General features: G+C 42.8%; 1 protein-coding gene across 1 annotated transcript in view; it reads right to left on the bottom strand.

Annotated features, from left to right (window-relative positions):
* PTCHD1 (patched domain containing 1) overlaps positions 1-17,248 on the bottom strand; it is a 91,520-nt gene that overhangs the window by 13,257 nt on the left and 61,015 nt on the right. The window contains exon 2 of the mRNA XM_006885034.1: positions 3,629-4,289. Within this exon, the coding sequence (XP_006885096.1) occupies positions 3,629-4,289 (661 nt within the window). The remainder of the gene's footprint in view (positions 1-3,628; positions 4,290-17,248) is intronic.

The following is a 17,248-nucleotide window of genomic DNA, read 5'->3' as shown; positions in this document are numbered from 1 at the left end:
AACAAGAGGGTCAGCTATGAGTCACTTCTGACTCAGTGGCACACAAGAACAACAGCTACAGCTAACAAGAGGTCTGGTAACCTCCAGTGGTAAGGAATTGTGCTGCCAACCCAAAGGTAGGTGGTTCAAATCAGACAGTTGCTCTGAGATAGAAAGATGAGCAATCTCCACTTGGAAAGAGATAGGCTATCTCTTCTTAGGTGATTTATAGCCTCTGAAAAATCCTCTGAAGGGTCTGCTATGGGTCACTCCCAACCCCATGGCAATGACTTGACTTTTTGACTGCAGTTAACAGCCTCTTCCCATCCCACTCATGACTTCTTACATCTTCTGATCCAGTATTTTCTGGCATTTTTTGCACTGATTTTTACATACAAAGTTAAATTCTTAAAAATTACTTCTGTTAAAAAATTACTTCTGTTTTCAGAAAGCAATTTTCTATTAGTTTAGATCTTATGATTTTATTTTACATAGCGCAGCTCCTTACCACTACACCACCAAAACTCTCTACAAGTTGTTAGCAAGTACTATATATTGCAGTTGTACTTTGGTTGAATTAATTTTAAGAAGTCTATAGGTCTAGTTCACTGAAATTTAAGTTTTCAATATTGTAAATACCTTTGACTGCACATAATTTATTTTACAAATTTTTGTCTATTACTATTTTATTTAAAAACCTATCTTAAGAAACTTGAAATATTGTACTTTTATCTTCTTGTTGTGCATTGCCAGATCAATTTTGACTCATAGCAACCCTGTAGCTTTGTACTTTGTCCTATAAGGCACTAAGTTTAGGAACTGACTCAGCGTCACATAATAACAATCTTTAAGGGGGAAGATTGCCAGGGTTTTTTCCCTCTGTGGAACACCAGGTGGGTTTGAACTGTCAACCTTTCGGTTAGCAGCTTAGTGTTTAACTGCTGTACTACCAGAGCACCTTAAATTTATTTTACTAAGAAAAATAACTTCTAAGACATTGAAAAGTACTGTTCCATAGTTTAGTCCCTGTTACCTTCTCAGAGTGTCCTGAGGCCTGTTCTGACTGTAATGGCCTTTACTTTCCTCACCTTGGGAAACTACCTTCTCTCTTCATTTATCCTCAGTTTTCTTGTCCCTGCCTCTACTCCCACCTCCCCCACTTTTGAAGAGAAAACACTGTATTTTAAAAATGAAAGAAAAAAAAATCCCCAAAGCAAGTGTGTGACTAATCATGAACAAAACGTCTTAACTAAACCTTGACTCAAGCCTTGGTGGAAGCTACTAACAACACCCAGTCAGTTCATTCCTGGAGGTTCCGCCCCATAGTCCACAATGGACTCACATCGTCTTGGCTTGTTTTACAGGCAAATGATGCTGCCGCCTTAACAGACTGAATGTAGGAGGAAGTGTAGAAGCCTGGGTCTCAGTTGTGTTCAGTGCTGGTTAAACTGATCTGGTAAAATCTCAGAGTGCTCAGTCTCTCTACCAGAAGCCATTGGCCATGGACAGTGGGTTGATTCTGATGCCCAGTGACCCTGTAGGACAGGTTAGGACTTGCCCATGGGGTTTCCTGGCTGTAAATGTATGGGACAGTGGCTGCCGGGCTTGTATCCCCAGTTCTTCATGGTTAGCAACCAAGCATTTTTACTACTGCACCACAAGGGCTCCTTAATCTCCCCACAATTCCCCACTTTTCATAAAAGGTACGGCCTACCACTCTTTAGTTGCTGTTGTGTACCACTGAGACTGGACCGACCGATAGCTGACCCTCCAGTGGGTTTTCAGAGGCAGTCAGTCACATAGGAGGAGACGGTTTATCTCTCTCCTGTCAAGAAACTGGTGGATTCCAACCATGTACCTTTGTGTTGGCAGTGCAACCCCTTACCACTGTTATAGACTCGTATCCAACTCATCGTGACCCTCCATCAGGTTCTGAAGGCTGTATATCTTCATGATAGCAGACTGCTTGTTTTCCTCCAGCAGAGCAGCTGGTGGACTTGAACCACTGACCTTTTGGTTAGTGGTACAACACGTGACACCCTATGCCAGTTCTGGCGTCTGTTTATTTAGTAGCAGAGTACTGAGGGGAGAATGTCATCCTGCTGCCGCACAGCCCTGCCAGCCCCGCTCACCATTTAAATGTAACACAGCTGAGATTTCCACAGGACCTTCTTTTCTTTTCTATGACTCAAAAATGGGCCATGGGGCACACTAATGAACTCAGCTACCGTTATTTCATAGTCAACTAAAAATATGACTTCATTTGTCATTTTAATATTTGTTTCCCAATGACATTTTAATTTTGCTTAACGGAAACGATGACAAGGTTCCATGGAAAATCTATGAAGTGAAAACAAAGAATTAAGGGTGGTGGGTGGGCAGGGAAGTGACCGCTTTAATTCCTGGTCCACAGGAACCCCACTACCATCAGGCTTGCTGCGCGTGCCAGGTAGACAGCATTCTGTCACCTTAAAACAGTCACCTGAGTTCATCGCAAGAATGGGGTGGGAAGTTACTGTCCTCTTTTACTCTCTCTTGTGTCGCTTTTACAGTTGTCCATTAATCTCCCTTTGTGTGTTGACTGCTTCTGTCCTGTCATTCAAGCAGGGAAGCTGAGCCAAGCAGACATTTTAGTGCCTAATCCACTTGTGCCCCTCCTTGCCCACCACTCCCGAGCTCACTGAAGGCTTCACTGCAGATCCCGGGAAGGGTGTGTGTGTGTGTGTGTGTGTGTGTGTGTGTGTGACCTCTCAGAGGTATGTGCTCAGTCATCCCTGGGGAGCTACAGTCCCTGGGGAGTGTGGCTCTCAATGACTCCAGCACAAGGCTTTTTTTTATAAAGACCCTGTTTCTGCACAGCTAGGGGGTGCTTCTCTGAGGCTCCCAGTAGGATGAGGCACAGGGGTCCCCAACAGCAGGACTTGGGCTCATTATTCTGTCTCTCCTCATTCTTTCACTGGTGCTTCCTAGGTTCATCCTCTTCCCCAAAACCCTCATAACCCAAACTACTTACTATCCAAATCTTTTCCTCAGGGTCTGCTTCTAGAAAAGCCCAATCTAAGGTGGAGGGTTGGCACAGAACATACTGTTATTGGGTGCTCTCAAGGTGATTTTTTTAAGGTGATTTTTTGATTGCTAGTGACCCCCTGTGACAGAGAACAACTGTCCATACAGTTTTCGAGGTCACCTTTATGGGAAGAGATCACTTCTTTCTCATTTGGAGCTGCTGGGTGGATTTGAGCCTTCAACCTTTGAGTTAAACAGTGAAGCACTTCATCATTGCACCACCAGGTCTATTTCAGAACCCATTACTATCTCCTAAGTCCTATGGCACTGTTATTAGGTGTGTTGAGTTGACTATGCCTCCTAACGACTCGATGAACAGCAGATCGGAACCTTGCCTCTCCCACACGCCATCCTCACAATCTCCCATATGCTCGAGCCTGCTGTCAGACCTCCTTAGTGGAGAACCAGAGCTGGAACCTAGCACCTTGGCCTGCTAGCCACAGACCAGCATTTTATAGAAATGCTTCCAGGACTTGGGGGCAAAAGGAAGACACTAGAAATGAAACAGAGTGGTCCTTCCCTTGGAGGAACCCAGTCAGCAAACACCATAGGAGGAAAGAAAAGAATGAAGTGCAATAATTACCTAGCATGACGAAAGGGACTCCCAGGAAGGTGGAATTGTATTTCCCACCAGTGAGATTGATGATCCCAGCTGCAGTGAGGGTGGCCAGACTTATGGTGACCAAGCCAAGCAGGCCAAGCCAGGGTTTGCTGCGGACACAGTCCTGCATAGAGCAGCAGAGGGTGGCCATGGTGACCACCAGGATCAGGCTGGTGACCAGGTACCGTTCCGACACGCGGCTGGTCTTCTGGAAATCTTCCCTCAGTGATGAGGACGTGTAAGGGTACATTTTGACTTTGCTGTTGGATTTCTGGAACAGTCGGATGGTGTCGCAGAAGCTGGACTCCCACCTCTCAGCCACCATGTCGTTGAGACTGTTGATTGACTGCAGGTAATAGGTGAGCTGCACGGCCTCTGCGGATTTCACCCGGTCCTTGCTGTGCACGGTGACACCTCCCAGCTGGTGCCCATTGTACACTGCCCGCCCATCCTTTAAGTGAGTGATCGGATACGTGATAGCGAAGTTAGTCCGGTTGGTGGCCCTAGCATTCTTTAGCTCCTCCAGGACATGCACAATGTCATCCACGATGCAAGTCTTATCATTATTCAGGATACAGATGTGGGCGAACGTGTAATTAAAACCAGGCCTCGGAACCTGGATCTTGGTCACGGCAGCATGCAACTATGGGGGAAAAACATGACAATCAGTGTTTATTACCAAAAGAAGGCATTTATCTGTGGCATTAGCTCTGTGCAATTAAATATTTCTTTTTCTTTTTTTCATGGGAAGCAGTCTTTAGCCCAAAAAGTTCCAATTAAATGTCATGACCTTAGGTCAGAAATAGGTAAGAGTGGTACATGAAAGGCACTTGAAAATGTGTCCCTGGACCAGCAGCATCATCACAACCTGGGTGCTTGTTAGAAATGAAAATTCTTGGCTTCCACCCATGAACTGCAGGGGCGGCGGTCTCTGGGGATGGGGCGTAGGAATCTGGGTTTTAACAAGTCTTTCAGGAGATTGGATTCTGATACTGCTAATGTTTGAGAAGAGTGGCGTTAAAGCACCACCATTATTTCCACATATAATTATGATCCAATTAGCCTATAAAGCCTAAAACCCTTAAATAAGTCTGCTGTTAGTCTCTCCTTTGAAAACATTATTTAAAAAAAAAATGAACTAAGCAATGATTCTGATTGTAGAGGTCCTCAGCAAGCTAGTCCCTTACTGGTGACTTGCAGGGTGGCTAAATAATCTTCTCATCCAATTCAATCACTGTGTTCCATAAAAGACGAGAGATTTGCCTTGTTGGTGTGTACCTTCGAGTAGGAACCCTCCAGCTGACCCTCACGGGAAGAGACTGCCCATCCTTCGCCCGCAGAGCAGCTGGTAGAATCAAATCATGTGCCTTTGGGATTGCAGCGCAGCTTCTTACCACAGAAACCTCATATTCTCTGCCTTTCTTTTTATCTGTCTAGATGGGAAAGGAGCTGGAGCCATCAGAGGCTGGCTGGGATACATGGGAATCATGTTAAAGGAACACAGTAGGATTCGTTCTGTACTCCTGGCCCAGTCACAGCTGCTATGCCCTTGTCTTGTATGCCTGCAATCGAAGTAAACATATCTAACAGCCAGGCATGGGTCCAGGCCCTCTGTACACTCTTAAGTCATTGGATCCTTACAGCAAGTCTACAAAACTGATACAAGTACTAGGACCATTTTATAGAAGGAGAAACAGAACAGAGAAATCCAGTCACTTGCCCAAAATCATAGGACAGTAAAGGACAATGCTGGGGTACACTAGCAGAATCTGACTTCAGGACCTGTCATCTTGACCCCTCACTACATGCCTCTGGGTTGGCAATGCTAGTAGCTGAATGAAAGTTCTTAACAGTTATTAATTCCTGATTTTGTGTTTCTTTCTTCCTTAAAAAAAAAAGACACGTGTTAAAGTTCATCAAGTTCAGTTCGATTATACACAGAATTTCCTAAAGTGGGGGGGGAAGGGCAGTGGGGTGTCTGGCAGTAGATTTAAGTGAGCTACTACTTGAATGCCAGGGTTGCACACCTTCAAATCCTCTCCACCATTCTCTTTACAGATAAGAAGATGGAGGCGCTGGGAGGTCACAGAGCTAGGTAAGGAGAATTGTTTTGTCTTTTAAAATAGCACACTGTTTTTGTCTGTTGTAGTTATTGTCACCATGGCTTTGACTCCTTTCTGTAAAATGTGGTCATCAGGCCTGTCTTTCCCACTTGGGGTTGAGTACGGAGTAAGCTCTCACGAAAACACATTTATTGTTACATCTCTTTTGAACAAAGAACAGTTTATGCATAAAGGAAATAATGCTTAACATCCATGGGCTGCCCTACTTTGGCTGTAACTTTTTGGGTATCTCTGATTCTGATGGTTTCTATTACATCTGTCCTAGCTAGGTTGGTTGGTAAGACATTTTGCCGTGTGTGTGTGTCCAGGTGAACATGACATTTATTATCCTTTTGAAGCTGTGAAGGGTCACCAGTGTAGGGAGAAGGAGTTGTTAATCCTAATTCAGTGTTCCTCCCCCACTTCCTACTGGGCTCCAACTCTCAGGTTCAGAAAACACTTTTTATGTGATTGCATTTGGCTGACATGTTGTTTTCAGTTCTTTCATTTCAATAGATGGATGGATGGAGCTGTATCTGGATCTATATGTGAATGGATATACATATTTGATCTTCCAGAAATAACTAGAAAGCTATTTTCACAGAAATCTAACCATATGCTAGGTTTGTGTTTCAGTACTTTGGGATTAAGGGTGAGCAAAATGTCTTCAATAGATTTAAGCAGTGAACATGTAGTTTTATCTATTCTTCTGTAATCATGCCCGAGTAAATTTTGATTAAAAGAATCATAAACTACAAAAAAATTCCAAAATATAAAAGGTTCTTTGGAGACAAGAGGACTTAAGAGAAATTTAAAGATAAGAGAAAATTTTGACAAAAGCTAAAAAGACTTAAGGGGAAAGATTCCAGATAGGCTAGAAAAGGAGTGGTATTGAAAGTATGCATATGTGTAATATTTAGGGCATTGTTTGTTCCCGTGAACAGCCTAATAAATCTCCCTTAGAATGATTACTAAATATGTCAAGAGAAAAAGATTGCCAAATAAGATGGTGCTAAAGCCACAGGGCTGAACCCAATTATAGCAAGGGGATATTTTCCATCCATCCTCTGAGACCGCCATACCCTGCTAGGGGGGACTTGTAAACTATTTAGCAGTCTGCCAACTGTGCAAATCTATTGCTTTGACCCCTGGGAGCAAAGCGGACACTATGTAAACCCTGGTATCAGCAGACCCAAGAAGGAAGAGACTAATGAGAACCTGACTAAAGTTTGGGAGAGAGTCCTTAACAAAAGTCCTTAGCAAGAAAAGAGTCCTTAGCAAAAGAAATGCTGTGAAGTGCAGCTGCTTTGAATTTCTGATGGAGAGGTGGGTAGAGCATGTGTCACTCTTGCTTGTGACAGGGAGCTGCAGAGTGACAAAGCAACCAGAGAGGAGGTGTTGGCTGAGGTCACCCACCTGGAAGAGGGAGTGTGTGGGAGTCTACAGTGGGATAAGAGATTGAAGGATACCCAAAGGCCCTCTTCTAAGACTTTGGGAAGTGTTCCCTTCTGACCTGTTCTTCTCATAGCTACAAATCAAAGTCCATGTGTATACATAATCCACTCCTGAGCAACTACATGACCACAGACACACTGCACATATTCCTTGACATCTTCCTGCACAGTGTTTTGGGAATGCCCTGATTTACTTTCCCAAAGAAACCCATTTAGGACAGTAGGACAAATTAGTAGGTCTTTGAAACTGTGCTTCCAGGTATATTCCTGGGGGAGAAAGGAAGCCAGAGAGTGAGACGCTGTTTCAGACTATCCACAGAATTGACATCCTAAACCCATACATGCTGCTTATTGCACTAGGTAAGAGATGTAAGAATAGCAAAGAGAAAAAAAAGGACACAATACCAATCCTGAACCTTAATATCGTCTGAATCTGTCACGTGCTTCAGTATGTAGGCCGTGTTTCGATAACTCAGTTATAAGCATAATACATGTTCGTGTTCATCAAGTCTACCGTGTTGTAGATAGCATGGTATTTCCCCCTGGATTTAATCTGCTTTCACTCATATACTGGAAAATCGCTTAAGAGAGAAAATGTCCAAAACAAAGGGACAATCTGAATGGTGAAAAGTTGCCAAGTGCTTTATACCAGTAAATTCCAATCCAATGCCAGTTATTTATTATTATTATACTTTGTGCCAAAAAAAAAGGTCAGAATGAAATGTTAAAGTAAGATTCATTCGGAGGCTCTGAATATACTGTGTTCAACTGTTAGCTTATTTGTTCTCAACCTCCTTCATGTTAGCAGCAATTACAGGAGTAGTAACTAGTAAATACGGTCTTTGCAGAACTTTCTTAATATTTCGTATAGGCTCTATGGAAATGGAGAAATTCTTGTCCTCTGTTTATAGGCAGAACAACTGAAGCCTAGAGAGTTTCGATAGACCAAAAGCCAAGCCTGCTGCAATTGAGTTGATTTTGACTCATGGCAACCTCATGTGTTAGAGAGCAGAACTGTTCCCCACAGGACTCTCCTGACTATACTTTATGTAGATGACGACCACCACGTCCTCCTGCTGCGGTGCTGCTCAGTGGGATTAAGCCACCAACCTTTAAATTGGCATATTAGCACAAGCCATTGCTGGCACTCATTTAAAATGACCAAGTAAAAGGCAGAGGGAGAATTGAGGCTTCAGGGAGCTGTGGTGGCCTAATGGTAAGGAGCTGTACTGCCAAACCCAAAGGCATGAGGTTCGAATTCACCAGCTGCCCCAGGGGAAACAGACTTGCTGCCTCTGAAAACCTGCTGGAGGGGCAGCTGTAGTATGGTTCTGACTCTATAGTATACAACAACCACAACAACAACCACAGTCCACAGGGAGCTCATGGACCTGGGCAAACACAAATTCAGGCATAAGGATGGGAAGGGTAAAAATGAAACATTTCTCCCCACATATTCGAGTGGTGGATATGACTAAATTTGTGCCATAGTTGGTTTATGGTTATGGTTACCTTGGGTCCAAGAAAAGAGACTCATGAATAATCCAGATAGTCTTTCCTCCTCTGTATTGTTTTTATTGATAGGTGCCTTTGAGTCAACTATGTATGATTCATTGTGACCCTTTGAACAACCGAGCTGAACCTTGCCCTGTCCTGTGCCATCCATACGATCTCTGTCATGCCCGAGCCCACTCTTAGAGTCACTGTGTCAGTCCATCTTGTTGAGAGTCTTCCTCTCTTTCTCTGTGGCAATATGACAGTATTAATAGGTTACGAAGGAAATGGACTTTAAATTTACAGACTTCCTTATTCTCCATCCAGTCTCTACATTGGACAGATAAAACTTTACAAAGACAAGCTCATCAAGGAGGGAAAAGACCACAGAATCAAGTAATAAGTTGTGGCTTAAATATTCAGTTCAAATCCACTAGCTGCTCTCCTGGGAAAAGATAGACAGTCAGCTCCCATGTGACTTACTGCCTCAGAAAACCCACCTGAGAGTCCATTATGACTCAGCTCCGACTCAGTGGTATACAATGACATGTAAAAAGGAAAAAATACATATATTTGAAAATATATATATTTAAAAATAGTATATATTTAAATATATATTAAATTATATATATATATATTATTTTTTTTAAAGAGAATATCATTCAGCGTCTTCAGATCTGGGCAGCAGTTGGGTGTAGGGGGAAAGTGCTCTAACTAATCATTAAAGGTGGAGCCTTCTAGTTCCATCACTACATAATCCAAAAATAAGTGACATCTACAACTTATACAGCCAAATCCTAAGCAAATGTTACCTTTGTAAATATCCATTTGATATGTATTATAACTTGCTTGATGTATACTTTTCTAGCACATTGAAGTTCTTTTTAGGGCAGTGACAAATCTGCTAGTGGATGAAACTCAGAAAGGAAACCATAGGGTAGAGAAAATAGATTTACTGAAGGGGGAGGGGGAAGATTCCCTTCCCTGAGTGATTTCCCATTCTGGGGAGTCACTGGCTCTTCTAATCCCCTTCTGCCAGAGCCTGGGATAAAGCCAGCGTGGGCTGCTGGTCACGACAGGCCAGAGTCTAATTTCCTCTCTGGCTCTCCTTGGCACACTCAGACCTTCCTCAGAAGACAGCAGGGACACCTTGTAGAGGAGAATACAGAAGGGACTGGAGGAAGTAAGTGTCTATTCCTGAGCAGTGATTAACACAGGAAAAATACCTGTGGGTTTGAAGGATATTTTCCAAGACATTCCTCTTATTTTTCTGTTTACTTCTTCCTTTAAAAAGGGGAACTGGAAGGCCCATTCAGTGCAATTCACACCCTTGGGGGAGCCCCCTCCAGAAGGGCCCTGAGGGAAGTCTTGGAGGAGATAAAGGCTCTGTGGTTGCCCCATTTCTTTGGAGCCATGATGTTCCTGCCCTTTACTGGCTGCCTTCCCTTCTGTCTCACTTCTCCACCCCTTTCTGCACCTCAAAATGGCCTGCAAGCCTTAAAAACACTTTGAGAAGGAATGGTCTTCCCAATCTCTATCATTTATCCCCCAATATCTTCTTCACAGTGACATGAAATAAAAATTATTTAAGAAATGCTTTCAAGGAATATGTAGTTTTCACTCCTGAATGATTTTTTTTTTACTGGATCCCCCCAAATCCCCAGTCTTGCTCTGGTTCTATATTCTGGAACTGTAAATATGTAGGTTCTGACTGGCAAGGTATCTTACACCCAGGACACCAGCAAACACCTTGAGGTGGATGGATCTGGTCTTTGCAGTTCATAAATTACACTAGCTCCCTCGGTGTTATGTTCTGCCTTTGCATGATCTCACTCTCACCCACTCTCTTTCCTCTTCTTTTAATAGAAATGCATTACATCAGAACACCAGAAGTCGCAAGTTGGGGATTGTTACCGTGATTCATTTGTAGTGCAGCCAAAAGCAAGTTAGTCATCCCTTAATAACTGAACAGAAATATCATTCTGCCTTTGAAACATTACATTTTCAGAAGACACCACGTTTTAAGCTGTGGATGTAGCCAAACAAGTGACTACCTATCTGCATGCTTCCTCAGCATGTGTGTGTGTGGTGAGGTGGTCATGCTGTCCTGTATCAGTGGCAGAATGACAAATGGTATCTCTGTCTATGCTGCCAGTGCAGGTTGGGGAGAATTAAAGTGCTTATTTTACCCCTAGCTTTATAGGGGATGTAGAGAGGGGGGTAAATGGTCTTATTTCAGGTGTGGATACCAAAAGGCAGCCAAGACCGGTTCACATTCCAATTCCCCTAGCAGCCTCAGTTGAAAAAAAAACCAAAAAACTCAAGCAGCTTTGGATGTGAGGCAAATCAATTGGAGAGAGAAACACAAAACAGTAATGGTGAAGGCAGCCTAACTGTGATTACTGCAACTTTGGCAATACATGACAAAGACAATATGATACACTGCAGGCCCGGTGATCTCTTCATTTCCCTTGTCTGGGAGAAAATGTCACTTGGTATCAAGTTCAAAAGGGCACAACCACCACCAGACAAACCTGAGACACCTTGGTATTGTGATGGCACCTAAATTGATAAAGTTAACTTTTCTGATTGAAATAAAATCCACAATAGGTGAAAGGAAGGTCAATCTGAAAAGAAAGGATGATCCAACATGAGCAATGCAACTAACAGACAGGAACAGGAAATGCATTATGGATGAAATGGGGCAGATGGATCAACTTTTATAAACGAGTGAATGAAAAACCATTTTCATTGTGAACTTTCATTCGAATCACAATAAAAGAATTTAGAAAAACCAACCAAACAAGAGCCATAAAATGTGCTGCTGTTGAGTCATTTCTGACTCACAGCCACCCTTTAGAACAGAGTAGACCTCCCCATCTCATTTCCAAGGCTGTAAATACCAAAGCAGATCTTTTTCCCTGCTGCGTGGCTTGTGCATTCAAACTGCTAACCTTTCAGTTGGCAGCCAGGCACGTTTAATCATCATACCAGCAGAGTTCTTTTGAGTTTTCTGATCAGGGTGGTTATTTTCGACTCATGCCATCTTCAATGGACTTTTATGGTTAAACACATTTGTAGGTGGGAATGAATGCTCACCAAAATGGGAGAATGTTAGAGTAGATGGGACAGATGGCCAAGAAGATGCAAACTTGTTGCTGTCCTGTCAGAACCAACTGGTAGCTGAGCTTCCAGCAGGTTTGTGACAGACTGTAAATTGCATAGGGCCACTTTCTCCCAAGGAGCAGCTAGCTGGTTGATTCGAAGCATTACAAAGGTCCCACATCTGGGAAAGACATAAAAGTTCCCACATCTGGGACAATGCCACCAGAGCTCCCTAAGGGGCAAAGACAAGTGCCTAAAAGCCAAGTGCATAGGAAACAGTGCTTCTGAGATTTGGTCAGGAGACCATGAATTATTTGGCAAAGGAAAGAACAACAGGATGTGAAAGGAGCCCTGGTAGCACAGTAGGTTGCATGTTGGGCTGCTAGTTGAAAGGTCAGCAGTTCGAGACCACCAGCTGCTCCACAGGAAAAAGCTGAGGCAATCAGACTTACAGCTGGGAATACCCGAGTCAGCTCAATGGTGGTGGGTTTGGATTTAATGACACTTATGTGTAGAGGACACCTGTAGTCATGAGTGGGCAGAGCACTGGATCTGGAGTCAGAGGGTTTCACCTTAGGTCCTGGTCCTCAGTCTTGCTGGCCACACTCACAGACCTCACAGTCTTGCTCTGATTTCTGCCTGAAACATCCATCCTCTATCTCTCTGCAAAACTCAAGCCACCACTTTATTCACCTCCTTCCTCAAATGTAGAGGCTTTCTTCAACCTATCCTCAAGTTCAAATGGGGGGGGGAACCCCCCATTTTCCCTGACCATCATCTGTCACCATTACTTTTTCCCACTTTAATGTTCTTCCAGACACAAATAATGATTTAGCATTATATACCTCTTTATTTCTTCATTCCACTGCCCCACTAGAATATGAATTCTGTGAGCTCAGAGGCTTTGTCCATTTGGCCCACCTGGACAGTCCAACATCCACAGGACCTACAGTGGTGCCTGAGACACAAACTCAGTATTGGCTGAATGAGGAAATGAGTATATCTCATTAATGAATGGATTTGGGTCTGTCTCATGTGCATTTTAAGGGCCAGATGTGACGATAGATGTATATATTTTTTTGTAACTTCTCACACGCTACACAAATGTAATAGTTTCTGTTGAGCAGAGAAGCAAGGAATATTCTTACAACTGGCTAGAAGTCATTCTAGACAGATTCCAGAATATACTGGAATGTCTGATGCATCCCACAACTGGACATTATATGTTTTAGTGGAAAGGACATGGGTTATGAGGTCCGAGCATTGCAAGTTCAATTCTTGTCTCTGCTGTTCCTTACTAATTGTAAAACTTTAGTAGACACTGAGCTTGAGAACAAAAAATATGTCTGAGGGGGACGAAAAGGGACTGAAGTTCCCCCAAGGGCATGGTAACAGCTCTTCTGAATGATGAATCATCAGTCTTAAAGAGAGATACCTAATTGGGGGGGGTCCCCCAAATGTGTTACCTGACAGTGCATTTCCCCCCCTTGGAAATAACCAGACATGTTATCTTACAGTGCATTTATTCTCCCCTCAGAAAGAATCTTTCTCTTCACAAGGTTCTGGTACAAAATTACCACCTTAAAAAAGAAATATCATAGAGTGCCTCATCTATTGACATTCATTTTTCAGTTCTGAAAAAGGAAACAGTCCAAGACTATGATGGTTTGAATTACTAGTGCGTTTGACCTTTCTGTGTGATGGAGGCAGACTGAGCTCAACTCCCAACATTGTCATTTAGTAGATACGTGCTACTGGACAATAAGCTATTACTTAACAACTTTCTTTGTCCCTCAGTTTCTTTATCTTTAAAATGGGGCCAGCAATATTACCTATCTCAGACTGTTGGAAATGAGAACTTGAATATAAAATATATATATATATTACATATATATTATATATAATACATGTAAACTATAAACCTATATAAATATAGGCTCGCTTGCAAAACTAGTTCATACTAATTGTAACCAAAATAAACAAAATTGAATCTTTCATTTCTGTCCTCTGTTCTGTCTTGTTCCCCAGCCAATTTCTTTTCCCTGTAATCACTGGACTTTAATCATCATTGAAGAGTACACTCAATGGCCAGTAAAAAGAATGGCTTTTTTCCCCCTCATGCTCTGTTACTGAGAGACTAAGAGCTAGAAATAGTTAGTAAACTTCTGTACATATGTTTGATGAGAATTGATAGATAGTGTGCATGGAGAAGTTGGAATTCCCTAATCTCAATAAAACTCCCAGCCTGAAAATCAGTCTGTGTTCTTCAGGCTAGCTGCTCTGTCCCTCAACCATATACATCAATCGAAGAAAGCCAGACCAATCCGGCACAGATTTGAAGAGCCAAAGAAGAAGACAAAGAGTCAGTAATTGATGGATATTGTGCAAAGAATGCTGCATCTATAATCTCATTTAATCATTCCAAATTAGGGAGGTAGACATCAGCCTCGAGGAGTTTCATTTACTTGCCCACAGAACATCTAAGTCAGCTGGTACAACACAGTTCATAAAGACATGTTCTACATTTACTACATGTTCTACTTTAGTCAACAGTGTCTGAAGGCTTCCAAGCCTGGGAGCACCTATATGAGATACAAATATTTGGTCTTTTCCTAGCAAGAGCAAATGAGAGTGAAGACAAGCAAAGACTCAAGTGAGCAATTTGTCCAAAGAACTAACGGAACACATGAGCCACAGTACACATGACCCTAAGATCCAAAGAACTAGATGGTACTCAGCTACCACTACTGACTGACTGCTCTGAGTGGGGTCTCAACAGAGGGGGTTCTGGACAGAACAGGAAGAAAAGGTGGACCCTAAAATAAATTTCCCCCAAAAGACCAAACTTACTGGTCTGACAGAGTCTGGAGTAATTCCCAAGATAATGATCCTAACACACCCTTCTGAGTTGGAAAAAGCCATTCCCAGGGACTACTGTAGGCACACAACAGACAGGCCCAGAAAAGACAACAGCAGCCTGGAGACTGGATTCCTTAGAACAATTAGACAAGACCAAAAGGCCAACGTTTGCCCCAAAGCAAATGTGAAAAGGCAGGGAGGAAGTTAAACAAAACCCAGACAAGTGAGTAAACCAGGTTTGGTTTGGAATGGGAAGATTTCTGATACATTGTAGGGAATGCAACTCATGTCATGAAACAGTATCTGTACAAAGTGTTGAATGGGAAACTTACTTGCTGTGTAAACTTTCACCTAAAGCATAATAAGAAAATGTTTGTAATTACTCACCCATGGCCACAAAATGCAGCAAATGGAGCTGCCAAGATTTACATTTTAGGCTCTGGAGATTGACCTCCTAAAGGAAGTTAACTGTAGCAAAAGAAAGATTTTCAATTCTCATCTTCCTGCTTTGGAATTTGAATATTGATACACTTGTATCCAAGTGTTAGGCTTGTTGTTGTTATTGTTATGTACCTTAGCTTGCAACTCATAGTGATCCTATGTACAAGAGCCCTAAAATCCTGCTCTATCCTGTGCCAATCTGTCTCCGACACACCTACTCCCACCACTCAAATCACTGAATAGATCCATCTCATCGAGGGTCTTCCTCCTGCACTGGCCCTCCACTCTGCCAAACATGATGTCCCTCTCCAAGGACTGGCCCCTCCTTGCAACATGCCAAAAGTAAGTCAGACAAAGCTTCAGAATCCTTGACTCCAAGGAGCAGACTGGCTTCACTCTCTCCAGGACAAACCTGTTTGTTCTCCTAGCAGTCCATGCTATATTCAACACTCTTCTCCAGCACCACAGCTCAAAGGCACCAAATTCTTCTTCTATCATCCCTAGTCACTGTCCAGCTCTCCAATGCATAGCATGCAACTGTGAAGACTATAGCCCAGATCAGGTGCACCTTAGTCTCCAGCCTGACGTCTCTGCTCTTCAGTACTCTGGCAAGGTCCCTGGCAGCTGACTTTCCCTATGCAATTTGTCTTTTGATTTCCTGGCTGCTGGTACCAAGAGTGTTGACTGTGGAGCCAAGCAAACTAAAATGGTTAACTGTCTCAATCTCTTCACCATCATGATGCTGCCAATTGGCCCAGTGGTGAGAATCTTTGTCTTCTTGATGTTGAGCTTCAATCCATATTTAAGGCTGCAGTCCTTGACCTTCTTCAGTGTTAGGCATAGAGAACATAAAATGATTAGCAGAGGTTGTGAATGAATAGTAGTGATGACTTAGCAAAGTCGAGGAATCAAGAAGGGTGCAACAATGAATGAATGGAATTCCAAAATCTCTGTAGATGTTCATTGAAATGAAAAATAAACAACCTAAATTAACAAAACAAAAAAAAAGTCGAGGAATCAAATGTGACAGAGCAGCCTAGGAAAGGCCCCAAGATGTTTGCCTGTTCTGAATGGAGCCGACAGAGTGCCAGATTTTTACAACAGGACCCTTGGAGAGAGGTCCCAACCTCATTGCCAATGACAGGCACACTAAACAGGCTAGAGACAGAAAAAGACAGCTGTGGAAAAGAGACACAAGACATTCATCAGTCCCAATTGCTTCCCCCTCCCTCCCCCCACCTTGTGTCTTTCCTATGTGCAAATGAAAAAGCTCTCAAACCCTTTATGGAGTATAGTAACACTAAGGGATGATGGTGTAGGGATTTATTGGAGGAAAAAAAACCCCAAAACCAAAACCCAAAACATCAAGATAAAGTTGGGGTGCTCACAGGGTTTGATTAGCTTCCTTTCCCTCAAAGCAGTTGAACACTAGGACGGATCTGCTCCTGTACCTACGTAGAAGGACCCCTACAAAGATGTTCACTGAAGCTTCTGTGCTTGTTCCTTCTTGCCAAATTATATTTTCTCTGGTGACATTGAATGATAGTTCATCTGTACCCAAAGGCTACAAGCATATCATTTACATCTTAAACAAACAGATGACATTGAATTTGGCTCTGCCACTTATGTGCTGCAGACAAGTGGCTGGTCTCTAGACAAAGGGATGTGGTTAGAATATAATCTGAAAAACAAAACAAAACCAAACCCCAAATACACCCAAGAGCAAAGAAACAATTTAGGTAGGAGATGTTATTGTGTACCCTTGAATCAGACTCCAATCCTCCAGGGTGTTTATTCTGGAAGCAGTTTAAATAACCCTCAGGGGGGGTTTCAGAGGATATTGCCCATCTTTCTCCAGCTGAGCAGTTGGTGGATTTACACAGCTCCTTACCACGAGGCCACTAGAGCTCCCCAGGTGGGAGACTGGATACTAAAATAATTAGGTGTTATTCTGAATTATATGTTGTGTGCTATCATGTCAGAACCAACTCCTAACTGACCCTCCAAGCTGTTTTTCTGGAAGCATTTAAATGACCTCCAGGGGGTTTTCAGAGGAGCTTGTCATTCTTCTCCCATGGAAGAGCTGGTGGATTTGAACTGCGAGCATTTGGGTTGACAGCACAGCTCCTATCATCCAAGGTTATGTT

Source organism: Elephantulus edwardii, unplaced genomic scaffold (genome assembly GCF_000299155.1).
Source record: "Elephantulus edwardii isolate Elephantulus edwardi_28Jun2011 unplaced genomic scaffold, EleEdw1.0 scaffold00040, whole genome shotgun sequence".
Lineage (NCBI taxonomy): Eukaryota > Metazoa > Chordata > Mammalia > Macroscelidea > Macroscelididae > Elephantulus > Elephantulus edwardii.
This window is presented reverse-complemented; position numbering and strand designations above follow the sequence as displayed.